The sequence below is a fragment of the Trematomus bernacchii genome, unplaced genomic scaffold, assembly GCF_902827165.1.
Source record: "Trematomus bernacchii unplaced genomic scaffold, fTreBer1.1, whole genome shotgun sequence".
NCBI lineage: Eukaryota > Metazoa > Chordata > Actinopteri > Perciformes > Nototheniidae > Trematomus > Trematomus bernacchii.
The window spans coordinates 5,580,977-5,599,427 of record NW_022987839.1 but is presented as its reverse complement, the minus strand read 5'-3'; the positions used below and the strand labels follow the sequence as shown (position 1 = coordinate 5,599,427).

Genomic DNA, 18,451 nt, shown 5'->3' with positions numbered 1-18,451 from the left:
TGATGAGGATGGCTTCGTGTGCAGGTGGAGTCTCCGGACCTCGGTCCGCGCCTAATTCTGTTCAAGAGCTAATCTCCAATCCTTTCGAAAGGAGAAGTTTGGCAGATAAATTGTTGCTTAAAGACCTTGCACCGGACCAACCCGATTTGAATATATCGCAGCAATCTCGTGAAAAAGACAACATTTATACACGAGGCTTCACAAGTAGCTGGTACACAAGAAAGGCTTGGCTAGCTGGATGCAAACAGGTAAATGCTGTCTTTTGTTTCCCATGCTTGGATATCACTTTATATGTAGAGAGGAGGTTTCCCATGGTTGTTAGAAGTTTATTAATAAGTGGGCATTTATCACAGAAGTGATTGTTCTGTCTCCACGTTTGTTGCATTGTCTGTGATGTATTTTCCAACGGTTATAGCTCCTGTTCTGTCCCAGCAACACTACACGGTTTGCAGCTCCACCACATTTTTGGTTTATCTTCGGTGTCGCTTAAAATCTGCTTCCCATCGGACTAAAACCTCCACGTAATCTGAAGACAGATACTTGAAGTTATTTAAACCTTTTGCAAACTTTATGTTCTTTCTTGCTCTAGCCTTGCCAGATACATTGTACATAACACATATATTATCATTATGCTAACTGGTTGTTCGTGTTAGACGATGTAGCTTTTTCATTTCTGAGTTATTGATATATGTAAATAAGCCTGTTTGTAAATAATCCTCAGAGAAACAAAGAAAAAACACAATTTATGACATTTTGTGCTGTGGTTATTTTTTTTAAATTGCATTTATTCACAGTTCAGTTTGAAATGCTGTAGTGACTTGTATTGAACCACTTAAATATTTATAATTAATGCTACTGAAAAGATGCTATTAATTTTATATCTCACATGCAGTTCACTGTAAAGCTACTTGGTGAAGGTGTTGGTTCATAAAACATGAACAGTTTTAAGAAAGAAAAAAACAGACCAGTTCTGAGAACACAAATTCCTGGTAAAGTAGTAGATGTTCAGGTTGATAAATAATATTTTCCACACTGAAGATTATGGAGGTATTGATCAGTCTTCTCATATTTTTAAGCCTCGATTTCTCCTTCCCCCCCCCTCTAACATCACCAGAAGTCATCATTTAAGGGGTCATTTCTCGAAAAAAAAATTCGGGGGGAAACCCCCCGGGTAGGTCACTTGCGGTACGTCAAGAGCCCCACCAAAAAAAAAGACCACCGGCCGCCACTGCATAAGCCTGTACATTAATTTTGTTTTTCATTGAATGTAACCATTTCAATAAAGATAAATCTACTATAGGTTGAGGTAGCAACCATGGTGGAACAGCTGATAACAACACCGTCGGACTAATATTCCATTCCTTAACTTTGAATTCTTTACATAATTCCGAAACACAAACACAAAAACTTTCTTTTTTCATTTTGTTACTTTCCCAACTTGTTTTTACAGTTTGTTTAGTAGGGTGAGTATCTTTATGGCCCTGTAGATTTACCCAGTAATTAACAATGAACTGTTTTCTCCTAAAAAAAATTGGTATTTCTCCGACCTCTACCTGAAGTGCCGACACTGGTGTAGATCTGACTGCCCCACAGCATATCCTTAGTGCTTGTGCCTGGACTCTATCTAATTTTTGAAGAGAAGAGTATGCAGCTGAACCATACACTATTAGTCCGTATTCTATGGCTGATCTAATTAAAGCTGTGTATACGTTCCTCAAAGCAGCTTTATCAGCCCCCCACTTAGTGCCTGCCAAGCACCTCATAACATTTAAAACCCTTTTACATTTATCTACTACTTTATCAATGTGAGTACTCCATGTGACTCTCTTGTCCAACCATATTCCCAGAAATGTAAATGTCTTCACTTTCTTTAGTTCTTGTCCATAAAGTTTGAACCTAACCTCCTCACCTATCCTTTTCCTCGTAAAAAATAAAGTTTCAGTTTTTTCCACCGACAATCTAAACCCCCATGTCAGAGACCAGCTTTCAATTTCCGTAATGGCTTCCTGAATCTTACCTACAATATAATTTACATTTCTGCCCCTTTTCCAAATAGCTCCATCATCTGCAAAAAGTGACTTACCGATATCAGATCCTACTTGTGTATATATATCATTTATCATGATAGAAAACAAAAGAGGACTAATTACACTCCCCTGTGGGGTTCCATTTTCAACTTCATGCCTTCGAGAATAAGAATTGCCAACTCGGACTCTGATGGCACGGCCAAACAAAAAATCCATAATCCAATTATATACATTACCTCCCAGACCCATAATGTCCAGTTTTATTAATAATCCTTCCTTCCACATCATATCGTAAGCTTTTCCCACATCAAAGAAAACAGCTACAACACACTCCTTATTCGCTTGGGCTTTCCTAACTTCAGATTCCAGGCACAGCAGTGGATCTAAAGTACTCCGCCCTCTTCTAAACCCACTCTGATAAGGAGTCATTAGTTCATTTTTCTCAACGTAGTATGTCAGCCTTTCTGTTATCATTCTTTCCATAACTTTACACAAGTGCGATGTCAGAGCTATAGGTCTATAACTGCCTGGACTAGTTGTACTAACTGTATTTCTCAACCCCGTTAGTGAAATGAAAATAAACAAATGTACAAAAGTAAATGCATATAACACTCAATAATAATACATATCACTTTAATGTGGAAACACATATACACATGTGCCTGTTGATTGTGTATATGAGTCATATATGTATATAGGTTTCAAGGCTTTTATTGTCATTTGTACATAGCTACAATGTAGATATGTCAATGAAAATCTTAGGTCACAGGCTCCTCCAACAGTGCAACACAATATAACAGATACAATAGTTAAAATAATGCCCCCCCCTCCCTGTGAGCCCACTGTGCTCTGATTGGTCAGCTCGCCCACTCTGTTCTGATGAGTCCACCACCGTTACAGCGGAACATCAGTGATTATGTGTTACAATGGCGTTAGCAACCAGAAAATGACACCAGTAATGACAAACAGATGAGAATGCTGCGTGGGGTCTGGGTGCCGTGTTGTCGGGACGTTGCGGGGCTCGCTGCTCCGCCCTTTGAGGCTCGAGGAGCAGACAGTGTGAGCTGTATTACTGGTGTTGTTTCCTGGTTGCTGCGTGGGGTCTGCGAGACAGCGAGACACTGCGGATCTCAGCCTGAGCACAAACACAGTGTGCGAAGATCCGCGCAGCACCGCGGCTGAGAAAAGATAAGGCTGAGTGAGTGTGTGTGTGTGAGGAGCTGTTACGTCACTATGCCCGTTACGTCACCATATTCAGCAAGAACAAAATTGAAAAATTAAAATCTCCAACGAGGCGTTCTGGGCATAGACAGGTATTTTCTGTGTTAGAGTTTTACTCGCTACAGGGTGTACTTTGTGAGTTTTTGACTCTCCAGACGGTTTACATGCATACAAAGCTACATAACACACAAGGGGACGGGTAATAACCAGAAAAGCATGACATGGGACCTTTAACACAATTCTCAAAACCACACACCAAATTTCTCTTGCAAAATGAAGCACTGCAACCAAAACTGCATCAACACTTACCAAAGCCTAACTTTTGCACCAAATGGCACACACTTCACTTATAGTACAAGACACTTTGTCCAACTACACATGTGGTGCTTTATCTAAAGCACACTCATCTGTTTCCTCTATGTAGAGAATTCTTCATATAAAGATTTTTCAAGTCTAGAAAATATGTGCAGAGACACAAATATACTGTTGTTATACTTTTATTTTTCTCCAAAAAGAATTGGTGCAACATTCATGCAGATCAAATAGTTGTGTAAACAAAATGATGCCTCAAACACAGTAAATGTAAAGGAAAACTTTGAAACAAAAGAACAGAGGAGAGAAAAGGTCTTAGGGTGCATCTCGCCGCCTAGCTGGGTCTGGCCTCAGCAACTCATCCACATCACACGCAGTATCTTCCCTGGCTAAACATCGAGGGAAGAAGCGTCTTGAGTGTCGTATCCTTCCCTGGATAGCACTCACATCAATGTCATCACATGCCTCTTCCATTGCCTCCAAAAGAGTCAAGCGCTCGTATGGCTGACGGTCACACCTTCCACCGCCATGCCGAAAATAACTCTTCTATCGGATTTAGAAATGGAGAGTAGGGTGGAAGATACAGAAGCAGAAATTGTGGGTGGTCAACGAACCAGTTTTTGACGGTGGCTGCTCGATGAAAGCTGACATTGTCCCAAACAATTACGTATCTGAGCTGCAAAAAAACGTAAATATGCTGTACAATGACTAACTGCACTCAAAACAACATACATTCTTATCGAAACCCAACTTGGCACACTTCATTTATAGTAGCATACTATAGCACACTTACTGTTATGGGCTTTCTTCTGTATGTAGAAAATTATGCACTCAAAAAATGTGCAGAAACACCAATCTTCTGTTGAAACAAAACATTTGTATTTCTCTCCACAACAAAATGTATGCACAGCAAACACAGTTGGAGCTGTGTGACCAAAAGTATGCTCTCTATCGGACACATAATGGAAAAGACAGCTTTAACCGTTATGCTGCAAATAAACTCTTCAATTGACTTCAGGTCATCCCCCCTCTCTCTCATCCTCCCTTTCTCTCTTATCCTCCCTCTCACTCTTATCCTCCCTCTCTCTCATCCTCCCTCTCTTCCTCTTGCTGCTATCCATATATCCATTGTTGTTGTAAAAAAGGTATTATGTGGAGCCTTGTTCAAATGCTTACATCCTGATTGCTGAGTCAACAACAAAGCATGTCCGTGTTCATGTTCATTTGGCACGTGTATGTGTTGATTGGTTCATGTTTGTAGCATTTTTAATGGCAGTGTTTTGAAAATGGCAAACAGCTGAAAATGTCATTTTTCTGTGTTTTACTTAGAGAGCTGTGTGCAGTGTTTTGCAAAAAGTGCCGAGTTGAATTGCAAATTGGGTTCAGAGCTGAAAATGTGTTTGGAGTTCTGGAGATTTGAGCTGAGGTTTTGCTCTTTGAGTGTGAGTTTAAATAATTATGCTTTATGTGAGATTTCTGAGACTGTTTTAGGCTGCGCAAATCCAGCACTGCTGAGTTTCTGCCGGTGGACATTGTGAAACGCTTCTGCCCTGCAGTGTTCACCTTTACCTTGGATCTGCTCGGATGGGGGGCGGAGCCAGAAACACTTCCCTAAAGGGGCGTGGCCAGCAGCAGCTCATCAGCATTTAACTACAGACACAGAATCAGAACTTTTGGAAAAGGGCTGAAACAGAGGAGTTTATGACATGCTTTAATTCAGGATCTGTTTGGTGTTTTGAGCAAAACACTTTAGAGACAGGTTTTGTATATATATGATATTGATATATCAATAATATATTGATGAAACACTATATAATATAATACGTGACCGTTAAGAGAAAAGTTTAAAAACAAATCTATATTCTGACTTAAATCACTTTTGGTCAGATCTCACATTTTGTTCACGTGTGGTCCTAATCCCCTTCCGTAGAGGATAACAAATAACTACATGTATTTAAAATTCAACTCAACTTAGTGCAGCTTCACTGGAGAGGAGAGATCATTCATTTTAAGATTAAAAAAACAACAGACTGAGATTTTCACTTGTGTCCTCCTAGCTCTTTTATTAACAAGAAAAACCCCAACATTTATTTTTTACAGACATTTAAATGTGGCACTCATCTCACATCTTGAAAATAGAAACACAATTTATTACAAACTCAACCTGTTAGCTTTTATTTTAATGTGTTTTCTTTCCTTCTTCAAACTTTCTTTTATGCATTCAACACATTGAGACTTAGTCAAAAATAAAAGACCTTTCGAATAAAATATCTACAATGAAAGAAGCTCTGGTGCTTTCTCTCTCTCATGCTTTACAAGAGAAACAACAACATACAAATACATCAATATCAATATTCAACACATATTTAGAGCAAAGTTTACATTTCCATGCAGAGAAATATGAGTTGAGGTTAACAGAAATCCTCCTGAGCAGTGACAGCCTCCATGGCTAAACAGACACAGGAAGGAGCGCCGCCTAAAGAAACTCCAACATCTACAGAACAACTCAGGAGAAGATGTTAAAGCACATCCCATAATGTTTGATTGACAGCTGATCTCTGTGCAGTGAAGACATGAACAATCAGCTCTCAGCAACAATGATGGACACACAATGAGTTTAAGAAGTAGAAGAGTTCCTCAAATGACTTCAGGCTATTTCAGTTTACAAAACTCAGCTGTGGTTCCATAAGGATAACCAAGCCAAACTCCAGCATGTAGCGGCTGAGTGAATGTGGTCTGGACTCTGTGGAGGAGAGTCATGGTTTCAGAGATGCTGTAGAAGGACAGAATACCTGCTGTGTGATCCAGGTACACTCCTACTCTGGAGGACGGAGGACCTGAGACGGGAGTGCTGATACTGTTGTAACGCAATGTATAACTGTTTTGGAAACAATCTAAAGCCCAAGATTTGTCATTGAATCCAAATCCACATTCAGTCCCAATCCCTACTCTGCTGATATTCTTGTATGCGACTGCTACACAAACTCCTCCCCCTCTCCGCTCCACCTCCCAGTAACAACGTCTAGTCAGACTCTCTCTACTCAGGACCTGAGGATAATAAGCAGTGAATCTGTCTGGGTGACTAGAATAAGACTGATGTTGTTTAATGAATGTTGCTTTTATGCTCCCCTCAGATAATAACAGCCGTGTGAATGCTGTGTTTGGATCCAGAGTGATCTCCTGTGAATATTTTAAGAACCCAGCTCTGGTGGTGGGCTCTGCTCCTGACAGTAAAACATCCACTTCAGTCCGTGAGACGTTTGTCCATTCCTCTCTCAGGACGTCCTGTAGTTTGTCTCTGACTGCTGACAGGGCCGCCGTCACGTCCCCAAAGTAGCTCAGAGGACGGATGTTGATGCTGGATGAGTGTGTAGGTTCACTGAGGGCTGACAGTGAGGGGTAGCTGAGCAGAAACTGGTTGTGATCCTCTGTGTGAGACAGCAGCTTCAGCTCAGCGTCTCTCCTCTTCAGCTCAGCCATCTCCTGCTCCAGCTTCTCCTGAAGCTCTTTGACTTGACTCACTTCACTCTTCTGCTGGGATCTGACCTGCTGCTTCACATCAGAGCTTCTTTTCTCCATGAGACGGATCAGCTCAGTGAACATCTTCTCACTGTCCTCCACTGCTTTATCAGCAGAGCCATTGACGGCCTCCACCTCCTGCTGAAGCAGCTTCACCTCCTTCTCTCTGTCCTGGATTCTCTGCTGGATGTTTTGTCGACTCCCCTCCAGCTCTCTCTGCCTCTCAGTCCTTTCTGCTGCAGCTGACACTGTGTCGTGGCCTTTATGTCCGTCCACCGTGCAGAGATAACAGATACACTGCTGATCAGTGCGGCAGAACATCTTCATCACCTCGTCGTGACGAGAGCAGATGTTCTCCTGGAGCTTCTTGGAGGGCTCCACCAGCTTGTGTTTTTTTAATGGAGCTACGTCATAATGAGACTGGAGGTGTTGGTCACAATAAGAGGCCAGACACTGCAGACAGGACTTACGGGCTCTCAGTGTTCTCCCAGTGCAGACATCACAGGCCACATCTTCAGCTCCAGCATAGCAGTAATCAGCAGGAGCAGCTTGGAGTCCAGTCTTCTTCAGCTCCTCCACTAAAGCTGCTAACATGGTGTTTTTCAGCAGGACAGGCCTCGGTTTGAAGCTCTGCCTACACTGAGGGCAGCTGTGGATCCTCTTCTCATCCTCTTTATCCCAGTGGGCTTTAATACACTTCATGCAGTAGCTGTGTCCACAGGGAATAGCCACCGGATCCTTCAGTAGATCCAGACAGATCGAACAAGAGAAGGTTTCCCGGTCCAGCTGAACTCCTTTCTGCGCCATTTCACCTCTCAGTGGCAGCGAGTGTCTGAGTTTCACTTCCTGAGCAGTGATGATACCTGTATTAAGCAGGTGAAACAGGAGTAATGAGGACACAGTGAGTTATGTTTCCTTCCGGATCGCTTCTCTGGTTGTTTTATTACACAACAAAATCATTTAAACATATTAACTCTCTAATATGCATTTTATAAACAAACATTTCAATTGTATTTCAAATTCAGCAAACATCTCTTGTACCTCAAATACATTTTTCAACAGTATTAAACCTGTATTAAATACTACTCTTCTATATACTGCAAGTCAAAAGTAGCATATCATGACCCATTGAAACAGTCATGTGACAATTAAACTTCTGCCATTAATTGCATGTTACTAAAATGCATAAACTGGAGAATAATAATTATGTTAACACTCAGTATTTCAGTCTTAGTGTAAGAAACATCCCAGTATTAACCTTACTGTTTTTACTAACAGTAACTAACTTATCATTTGTATAAAGTGCATATTTATTCCAAACTCACAATAACTATATCTGTACTGGAAATATTCTGTGTGCGGGAGCCTTCAGAAATAATGTCACACTTGTATTATTAACGCGGCAGACCCTCTTATTATACATCCATGGGCAGACCACGTTGTCCCCAAAATGGCGCCGCACCGGGGGAGCTATGCTGATACACACACACTATTTCACTCCTTTAAACACGTAAACAGTACTACAAACACTTTAAACTGTTAGCGGACCATCACATTATATAGGCAAACCTTATGGGGCATTCATTATGATGTGTGCACAGTTTACTAACCTGTATTAAGCCGGCGAAACAGGACCAATGAGGACACGGTGTGTTATGTTTCCTTCCAGATCGCTTCTCAGGAAACACCGGAAACGTCCGTCCCTCTAACCGGTACCCCAGAACCATTGTAGCGAACACAAACGTTCCGCCTCACTACTAACTGTGTTTCTCAACCCCGTTAGTGAAATGAAAATAAACAAATGTACAAAAGTAAATGCATATAACACTCAATAATAATACATATCACTTTAATGTGGAAACACATCCCAGGGGTGCCACACATATACACATGTGCCTGTTGATTGTGGATATATATGTAGCCTATATAGGTTTCAAGGCTTTTATTGTCATTTGTACATAGCTACAGTGTAGATATGTCAATGAAAATCTTAGGTCACAGGCTCCTCCAACAGTGCAACACAATATAACAGATACAATAGTTAAAATAATGCCCCACCCTCCTTGTGAGCCCACTGTGCTCTGATTGGTCAGCTCGCCCACTCTGTTCTGATGAGTCCACCACCGTTACAGCGGAACATCAGTGATTATGTGTTACAATGGCGTTAGCAACCAGAAAATGACACCAGTAATGACAAACAGATGAGAATGCTGCGTGGGGTCTGGGTGCCGTGTTGGCGGGACGTTGCGGGGCTCGCTGCTCTGCCCTTTGAGGCTTGAGGAGCAGACAGTGTGAGCTGTATTACTGGTGTTGTTTCCTGGTTGCTGCGTGGGGTCTGCGAGACAGCGAGACACCGCGGATCTCAGCCTGAGCACAAACACAGTGTGCGAAGATCCGCACAGCACCGCGGCTGAGAAAAGATAAGGCTGAGTGAGTGTGTGTGTGATGAGCTGTTACGTCACTATGCCCGTTACGTCACCATACTCAGCAAGAAAAAAATAAAAAAATAAAAATCTCCAACGAGGCGTTCTGGGCATAGACAGGTATTTTCTGTGTTAGAGTTTTACTCGCTACAGGGTGTACTTTGTGAGTTTTTGACTCTCCAGACCGTTTACATGCATAAAAAGCTACATAACACACAAGGGGACGGGTAATAACCAGAAAAGCATGACATGGGACCTGTTAGTTATTCTTGAACCCCAAGAGCAGGAGAGACTGAAAAGAGTCAAGGCAAGCTTATACAAGTTAACAGCATTTAATTACACAAAAGATGCGGTGGTTTACAAAAGTTATGTGCTCGTTGGTGGTTTGCTCCTCCCAGCTGTTTTGGTCCCGTCCGTCCGGGTCAGCTGCGGGCAAGGAGAGAGAGTGATCCTTTTTGGGTCTCCCGGGTAAGACCTGTAGTCTTCTCCTATTGGCCGGCGTCGATGGGGGCGTGTCCAATGCAAATCCTGTCGGCTTCTGCTACTAAATTACATCACTCTGATGTCTGTGGTCATCTAAACATTCCCTAATAAACCTCATTCCAGCGTCAATAAATGAGTGTTAAACTCAGGGTATTTTAGTGTACAACATCACGTTATTTCACCTTCAATTCACGGTTTGAAAACGTAGCATTTCGCCACAAGCTAATGCTAACCGGAAATGACGAAATTCACCAGCGGAAAAACCGGAAGTCACATGTGAATCTTCGGTTTTCAGAATAAAACAGATTTAAATGAAATAGTGTATTTCATTCAAATTACGCCACATCAACATTGATTTTAATTTCTAACAATCCCTCCTTTCACACCTTTTAAGGTGTGAACACAATACTGGAATCAATGAGTTCTTCATAAGACTGCTTTTAAACTGACTGTATGTTTTAGACTAAATTATGCCATAAAACATTGATTTTAATTTCTAACAATCCTTCCTTTCACACCTTTTAAGGTGTGAACACAATACTGAAATCAATGAGTTCTTCATCTGAACTTTGCATAGTACATAACTCATATAAAAAAACATACTATCAAAATGGAATGGTTCAAATAACAGTCATCAAAAATACAAAAAATACTTCGGTTGGTCTTCAACATAAGTTTTCCTTTGTGCTTAAACTTCTAGTTTTAACATTCAATATCACTTTTCAAAATAGCAGCAATTAGCTTGGTTTTTAACAATCCCTCCTTTTATACCCTTTAAGGTATGAACATAATACTGAAATCAATGAGTTCTTCATAAGACTGCTTTTAAACTGACTGTATGTTTTAGACTAAATTATGCCATAAAACATTGATTTTAATTTCTAACAGACCTTTAACACAATTCTCAAAACCACACACCAAATTTCTCTTGCAAAATGAAGCACTGCAACCAAAACTACATCAACACTTACCAAAGCCTAACTTTGGACCAAATGGCGCACACTTCACTTATAGTACAAGACACTTTGTCCAACTACACATGTGGTGCTTTATCTAAAGCACACTAATCTGTTTCCTCTATGTAGAGAATTCTTCATGTAAAGATTTTTCAAGTCTAGAAAATATGGGCAGAGACAAAAATATACTGTTGTTCTACTTTTATTTTTCTCCAAAAATAATTGGTGCAACATTCATGCAGAACAAATAGTAACAGTTGTGTAAACAAAATGATGCCTCAAACACAGTAAATGTAAAGGAAAACTTTGAAACAAAAGAACAGAGGAGAGAAAAGGTCTTAGGGTGCATCTCGCTGCCTAGCTGGGTCTGGCCTCAGCAACTCATCCACATCACACGCAGTATCTTCCCTGGCTAAACATCGAGGGAAGAAGCGTCTTGAGTGTCGTATCCTTCCCTGGATAGCACTCACATCAATGTCATCACATGCCTCTTCCATTGCCTCCAAAAGAGTCAAGCGCTCGTATGGCTGACGGTCACACCTTCCACCGCCATGCCGAAAATAACTCTTCTATCGGATTTAGAAATGGAGAGTAGGGTGGAAGATACAGAAGCAGAAATTGTGGGTGGTCAACGAACCAGTTTTTGACGGTGGCTGCTCGATGAAAGCTGACATTGTCCCATACAATTACGTATCTGAGCTGCAAAAAAACGTAAATATGCTGTACAATGACTAACTGCACTCAAAACAACATACATTCTTATCGAAACCCAACTTGGCACACTTCATTTATAGTAGCATACTATAGCACACTTACTGTTATGGGCTTTCTTCTGTATGTAGAAAATTATGCACTCAAAAAATGTGCAGAAACACCAATCTTCTGTTGAAACAAAACATTTGTATTTCTCTCCACAACAAAATGTATGCACAGCAAACACAGTTGGAGCTGTGTGACCAAAAGTATGCTCTCTATCGGACACATAATGGAAAAGACAGCTTTAACCGTTATGCTGCAAATAAACTCTTCAATTGACTTCAGGTCATCCCCCCTCTCTCTCATCCTCCCTTTCTCTCTTATCCTCCCTCTCACTCTTATCCTCCCTCTCTCTCATCCTCCCTCTCTTCCTCTTGCTGCTATCCATATATCCATTGTTGTTGTAAAAAAGGTATTATGTGGAGCCTTGTTCAAATGCTTACATCCTGATTGCTGAGTCAACAACAAAGCATTTCCGTGTTCATGTTCATTTGGCACGTGTATGTGTTGATTGGTTCATGTTTGTAGCATTTTTAATGGCAGTGTTTTGAAAATGGCAAACAGCTGAAAATGTCATTTTTCTGTGTTTTACTTAGAGAGCTGTGTGCAGTGTTTTGCAAAAAGTGCCGAGTTGAATTGCAAATTGGGTTCAGAGCTGAAAATGTGTTTAGAGTTCTGGAGATTTGAGCTGAGGTTTTGCTCTTTGAGTGTGAGTTTAAATAATTATGCTTTATGTGAGATTTCTGAGACTGTTTTAGGCTGCGCAAATCCAGCACTGCTGAGTTTCTGCCGGTGGACATTGTGAAACGCTTCTGCCCTGCAGTGTTCACCTTTACCTTGGATCTGCTCGGATGGGGGGCGGAGCCAGAAACACTTCCCTAAAGGGGCGTGGCCAGCAACAGCTCATCAGCATTTAACGACAGACACAGAATCAGAACTTTTGGAAAAGGGCTGAAACAGAGGAGTTTATGACATGCTTTAATTCAGGATCTGTTTGGTGTTTTGAGCAAAACACTTTAGAGACAGGTTTTGTATATATATGATATTGATATATCAATAATATATTGATGAAACACTATATAATATAATACGTGACCGTTAAGAGAAAAGTTTAAAAACAAATCTATATTCTGACTTAAATCACTTTTGGTCAGATCTCACATTTTGTTCACGTGTGGTCCTAATCCCCTTCCGTAGAGGATAACAAATAACTACATGTATTTAAAATTCAACTCAACTTAGTGCAGCTTCACTGGAGAGGAGAGATCATTCATTTTAAGATTAAAAAAACAACAGACTGAGATTTTCACTTGTGTCCTCCTAGCTCTTTTATTAACAAGAAAAACCCCAACATTTATTTTTTACAGACATTTAAATGTGGCACTCATCTCACATCTTGAAAATAGAAACACAATTTATTACAAACTCAACCTGTTAGCTTTTATTTTAATGTGTTTTCTTTCCTTCTTCAAACTTTCTTTTATGCATTCAACACATTGAGACTTAGTCAAAAATAAAAGACCTTTCGAATAAAATATCCACAATGAAAGAAGCTCTGGTGCTTTCTCTCTCTCATGCTTTACAAGAGAAACAACAACATACAAATACATCAATATCAATATTCAACACATATTTAGAGCAAAGTTTACATTTCCATGCAGAGAAATATGAGTTGAGGTTAACAGAAATCCTCCTGAGCAGTGACAGCCTCCATGGCTAAACAGACACAGGAAGGAGCGCCGCCTAAAGAAACTCCAACATCTACAGAACAACTCAGGAGAAGATGTTAAAGCACATCCCATAATGTTTGATTGACAGCTGATCTCTGTGCAGTGAAGACATGAACAATCAGCTCTCAGCAACAATGATGGACACACAATGAGTTTAAGAAGTAGAAGAGTTCCTCAAATGACTTCAGGCTATTTCAGTTTACAAAACTCAGCTGTGGTTCCATAAGGATAACCAAGCCAAACTCCAGCATGTAGCGGCTGAGTGAATGTGGTCTGGACTCTGTGGAGGAGAGTCATGGTTTCAGAGATGCTGTAGAAGGACAGAATACCTGCTGTGTGATCCAGGTACACTCCTACTCTGGAGGACGGAGGACCTGAGACGGGAGTGCTGATACTGTTGTAACGCAATGTATAACTGTTTTGGAAACAATCTAAAGCCCAAGATTTGTCATTGAATCCAAATCCACATTCAGTCCCAATCCCTACTCTGCTGATATTCTTGTATGCGACTGCTACACAAACTCCTCCCCCTCTCCGCTCCACCTCCCAGTAACAACGTCTAGTCAGACTCTCTCTACTCAGGACCTGAGGATAATAAGCAGTGAATCTGTCTGGGTGACTAGAATAAGACTGATGTTGTTTAATGAATGTTGCTTTTATGCTCCCCTCAGATAATAACAGCCGTGTGAATGCTGTGTTTGGATCCAGAGTGATCTCCTGTGAATATTTTAAGAACCCAGCTCTGGTGGTGGGCTCTGCTCCTGACAGTAAAACATCCACTTCAGTCCGTGAGACGTTTGTCCATTCCTCTCTCAGGACGTCCTGTAGTTTGTCTCTGACTGCTGACAGGGCCGCCGTCACGTCCCCAAAGTAGCTCAGAGGACGGATGTTGATGCTGGATGAGTGTGTAGGTTCACTGAGGGCTGACAGTGAGGGGTAGCTGAGCAGAAACTGGTTGTGATCCTCTGTGTGAGACAGCAGCTTCAGCTCAGCGTCTCTCCTCTTCAGCTCAGCCATCTCCTGCTCCAGCTTCTCCTGAAGCTCTTTGACTTGACTCACTTCACTCTTCTGCTGGGATCTGACCTGCTGCTTCACATCAGAGCTTCTTTTCTCCATGAGACGGATCAGCTCAGTGAACATCTTCTCACTGTCCTCCACTGCTTTATCAGCAGAGCCATTGACGGCCTCCACCTCCTGCTGAAGCAGCTTCACCTCCTTCTCTCTGTCCTGGATTCTCTGCTGGATGTTTTGTCGACTCCCCTCCAGCTCTCTCTGCCTCTCAGTCCTTTCTGCTGCAGCTGACACTGTGTCGTGGCCTTTATGTCCGTCCACCGTGCAGAGATAACAGATACACTGCTGATCAGTGCGGCAGAACATCTTCATCACCTCGTCGTGACGAGAGCAGATGTTCTCCTGGAGCTTCTTGGAGGGCTCCACCAGCTTGTGTTTTTTTAATGGAGCTACGTCATAATGAGACTGGAGGTGTTGGTCACAATAAGAGGCCAGACACTGCAGACAGGACTTACGGGCTCTCAGTGTTCTCCCAGTGCAGACATCACAGGCCACATCTTCAGCTCCAGCATAGCAGTAATCAGCAGGAGCAGCTTGGAGTCCAGTCTTCTTCAGCTCCTCCACTAAAGCTGCTAACATGGTGTTTTTCAGCAGGACAGGCCTCGGTTTGAAGCTCTGCCTACACTGAGGGCAGCTGTGGATCCTCTTCTCATCCTCTTTATCCCAGTGGGCTTTAATACACTTCATGCAGTAGCTGTGTCCACAGGGAATAGCCACCGGATCCTTCAGTAGATCCAGACAGATCGAACAAGAGAAGGTTTCCCGGTCCAGCTGAACTCCTTTCTGCGCCATTTCACCTCTCAGTGGCAGCGAGTGTCTGAGTTTCACTTCCTGAGCAGTGATGATACCTGTATTAAGCAGGTGAAACAGGAGTAATGAGGACACAGTGAGTTATGTTTCCTTCCGGATCGCTTCTCTGGTTGTTTTATTACACAACAAAATCATTTAAACATATTAACTCTCTAATATGCATTTCATAAACAAACATTTCAATTGTATTTCAAATTCAGCAAACATCTCTTGTACCTCAAATACATTTTTCAACAGTATTAAATACTACTCTTCTATATACTGCAAGTCAAAAGTAGCATATCATGACCCATTGAAACAGTCATGTGAAAATTAAACTTCTGCCATTAATTGCATGTTACTAAAATGCATAAACTGGAGAATAATAATTATGTTAACACTCAGTATTTCAGTCTTAGTGTAAGAAACATCCCAGTATTAACCTTACTGTTTTTACTAACAGTAACTAACTTATCATTTGTATAAAGTGCATATTTATTCCAAACTCACAATAACTATATCTGTACTGGAAATATTCTGTGTGCGGGAGCCTTCAGAAATAATGTCACACTTGTATTATTAACGCGGCAGACCCTCTTATTATACATCCATGGGCAGACCACGTTGTCCCCAAAATGGCGCCGCACCGGGGGAGCTATGCTGATACACACACACTATTTCACTCCTTTAAACACGTAAACAGTACTACAAACACTTTAAACTGTTAGCGGACCATCACATTATATAGGCAAACCTTATGGGGCATTCATTATGATGTGTGCACAGTTTACTAACCTGTATTAAGCCGGCGAAACAGGACCAATGAGGACACGGTGTGTTATGTTTCCTTCCAGATCGCTTCTCAGGAAACACCGGAAACGTCCGTCCCTCTAACCGGTACCCCAGAACCATTGTAGCGAACACAAACGTTCCGCCTCACTACTAACTGTGTTTCTCAACCCCGTTAGTGAAATGAAAATAAACAAATGTACAAAAGTAAATGCATATAACACTCAATAATAATACATATCACTTTAATGTGGAAACACATCCCAGGGGTGCCACACATATACACATGTGCCTGTTGATTGTGGATATATAGCCTATATAGGTTTCAAGGCTTTTATTGTCATTTGTACATAGCTACAGTGTAGATATGTCAATGAAAATCTTAGGTCACAGGCTCCTCCAACAGTGCAACACAATATAACAGATACAATAGTTAAAATAATGCCCCACCCTCCTTGTGAGCCCACTGTGCTCTGATTGGTCAGCTCGCCCACTCTGTTCTGATGAGTCCACCACCGTTACAGCGGAACATCAGTGATTATGTGTTACAATGGCGTTAGCAACCAGAAAATGACACCAGTAATGACAAACAGATGAGAATGCTGCGTGGGGTCTGGGTGCCGTGTTGGCGGGACGTTGCGGGGCTCGCTGCTCTGCCCTTTGAGGCTTGAGGAGCAGACAGTGTGAGCTGTATTACTGGTGTTGTTTCCTGGTTGCTGCGTGGGGTCTGCGAGACAGCGAGACACCGCGGATCTCAGCCTGAGCACAAACACAGTGTGCGAAGATCCGCGCAGCACCGCGGCTGAGAAAAGATAAGGCTGAGTGAGTGTGTGTGTGATGAGCTGTTACGTCACTATGCCCGTTACGTCACCATACTCAGCAAGAAAAAAATAAAAAAATAAAAATCTCCAACGAGGCGTTCTGGGCATAGACAGGTATTTTCTGTGTTAGAGTTTTACTCGCTACAGGGTGTACTTTGTGAGTTTTTGACTCTCCAGACCGTTTACATGCATAAAAAGCTACATAACACACAAGGGGACGGGTAATAACCAGAAAAGCATGACATGGGACCTTTAACACAATTCTCAAAACCACACACCAAATTTCTCTTGCAAAATGAAGCACTGCAACCAAAACTACATCAACACTTACCAAAACCTAACTTTTGCACCAAATGGCACACACTTCACTTATAGTACAAGACACTTTGTCCAACTACACATGTGGTGCTTTATCTAAAGCACACTAATCTGTTTCCTCTATGTAGAGAATTCTTCATGTAAAGATTTTTCAAGTCTAGAAAATATGGGCAGAGACAAAAATATACTGTTGTTCTACTTTTATTTTTCTCCAAAAATAATTGGTGCAACATTCATGCAGATCAAATAGTAACAGTTGTGTAAACAAAATGATGCCTCAAACACAGTAAATGTAAAGGAAAACTTTGAAACAAAAGAACAGAGGAGAGAAAAGGTCTTAGGGTGCATCTCGCCGCCTAGCTGGGTCTGGCCTCAGCATCTCATCCACATCACACGCAGTATCTTCCCTGGCTAAACATCGAGGGAAGAAGCGTCTTGAGTGTCGTATCCTTCCCTGGATAGCACTCACATCAATGTCATCACATGCCTCTTCCATTGCCTCCAAAAGAGTCAAGCGCTCGTATGGCTGACGGTCACACCTTCCACCGCCATGCCGAAAATAACTCTTCTATCGGATTTAGAAATGGAGAGTAGGGTGGAAGATACAGAAGCAGAAATTGTGGGTGGTCAACGAACCAGTTTTGGACGGTGGCTGCTCGATGAAAGCTGACATTGTCCCAAACAATTACGTATCTGAGCTGCAAAAAAACTTAAATATCCTGTTCAATGACTAACTGCACTCAAAACAACATACATTCTTATCGAAACCCAACTTTTGCACCAAATGGCACACTTCATTTATAGTAGCATACTATAGCACACTTACTGTTATGGGCTTTCTTCTGTATGTAGAAAAGTATGCACTACAGAAAAATGTGCAGAAACACCAATATTCTGTTGAAACAAAACATTTGTATTTCTCTCCACAACAAAATGTATGCACAGCAAACACAGTTGGAGCTGTGTGACCAAAAGTATGCTCTCTATCGGATAGAGTAAATGGAAAAGACAGCTTTAACCGTTATGCTGCAAATAAACTCTTCAACTGACTTCAGTTCATCCTCCCTCTCTTCCTCATCCTCCCTCTCTTCCTCATCCTCCCTCTCTTCCTCTTGCTGCTGTCCATATATCCATTGTTGTTGTAAAAAGGTATTATGTGGAGCGTTGTTCAAATGCTTACATCCTGATTGCTGAGTCAACAATAAAGCATGTCCGTGTTCATGTTCATTTGGCACG

General features: G+C 41.6%; 3 protein-coding genes across 3 annotated transcripts in view; 1 reads left to right on the top strand and 2 right to left on the bottom strand.

Annotated features, from left to right (window-relative positions):
* Window positions 1–18,451, top strand: part of LOC117500356 (tripartite motif-containing protein 16-like) — a 215,503-nt gene that overhangs the window by 95,670 nt on the left and 101,382 nt on the right. The window lies entirely within an intron of this gene.
* Window positions 6,154–8,822, bottom strand: LOC117500352 (tripartite motif-containing protein 16-like). The gene is made up of 2 exons (XM_034153210.1): window positions 8,690–8,822; window positions 6,154–7,942 (listed from the first exon to the last, which is right to left on the bottom strand). Exon 2 carries the CDS (start codon window positions 7,884–7,886, stop codon window positions 6,213–6,215), a length of 1,674 nt encoding a protein of 557 aa, XP_034009101.1. The 5' UTR covers window positions 7,887–7,942; window positions 8,690–8,822; the 3' UTR covers window positions 6,154–6,212.
* LOC117500351 (tripartite motif-containing protein 16-like) lies at window positions 13,558–16,215 on the bottom strand. Its single transcript, XM_034153209.1, has 2 exons — window positions 16,083–16,215; window positions 13,558–15,346 (listed from the first exon to the last, which is right to left on the bottom strand). Exon 2 carries the CDS (start codon window positions 15,288–15,290, stop codon window positions 13,617–13,619), a length of 1,674 nt encoding a protein of 557 aa, XP_034009100.1. The 5' UTR covers window positions 15,291–15,346; window positions 16,083–16,215; the 3' UTR covers window positions 13,558–13,616.

Coding starts and splice junctions, on each gene's coding strand:
- LOC117500352 (XM_034153210.1), bottom strand. CDS start 7,886: ATGGCGCAGAAAGGAGTTCAGCTGGACCGGGAAACCTTCTCTTGTTCG.
- LOC117500351 (XM_034153209.1), bottom strand. CDS start 15,290: ATGGCGCAGAAAGGAGTTCAGCTGGACCGGGAAACCTTCTCTTGTTCG.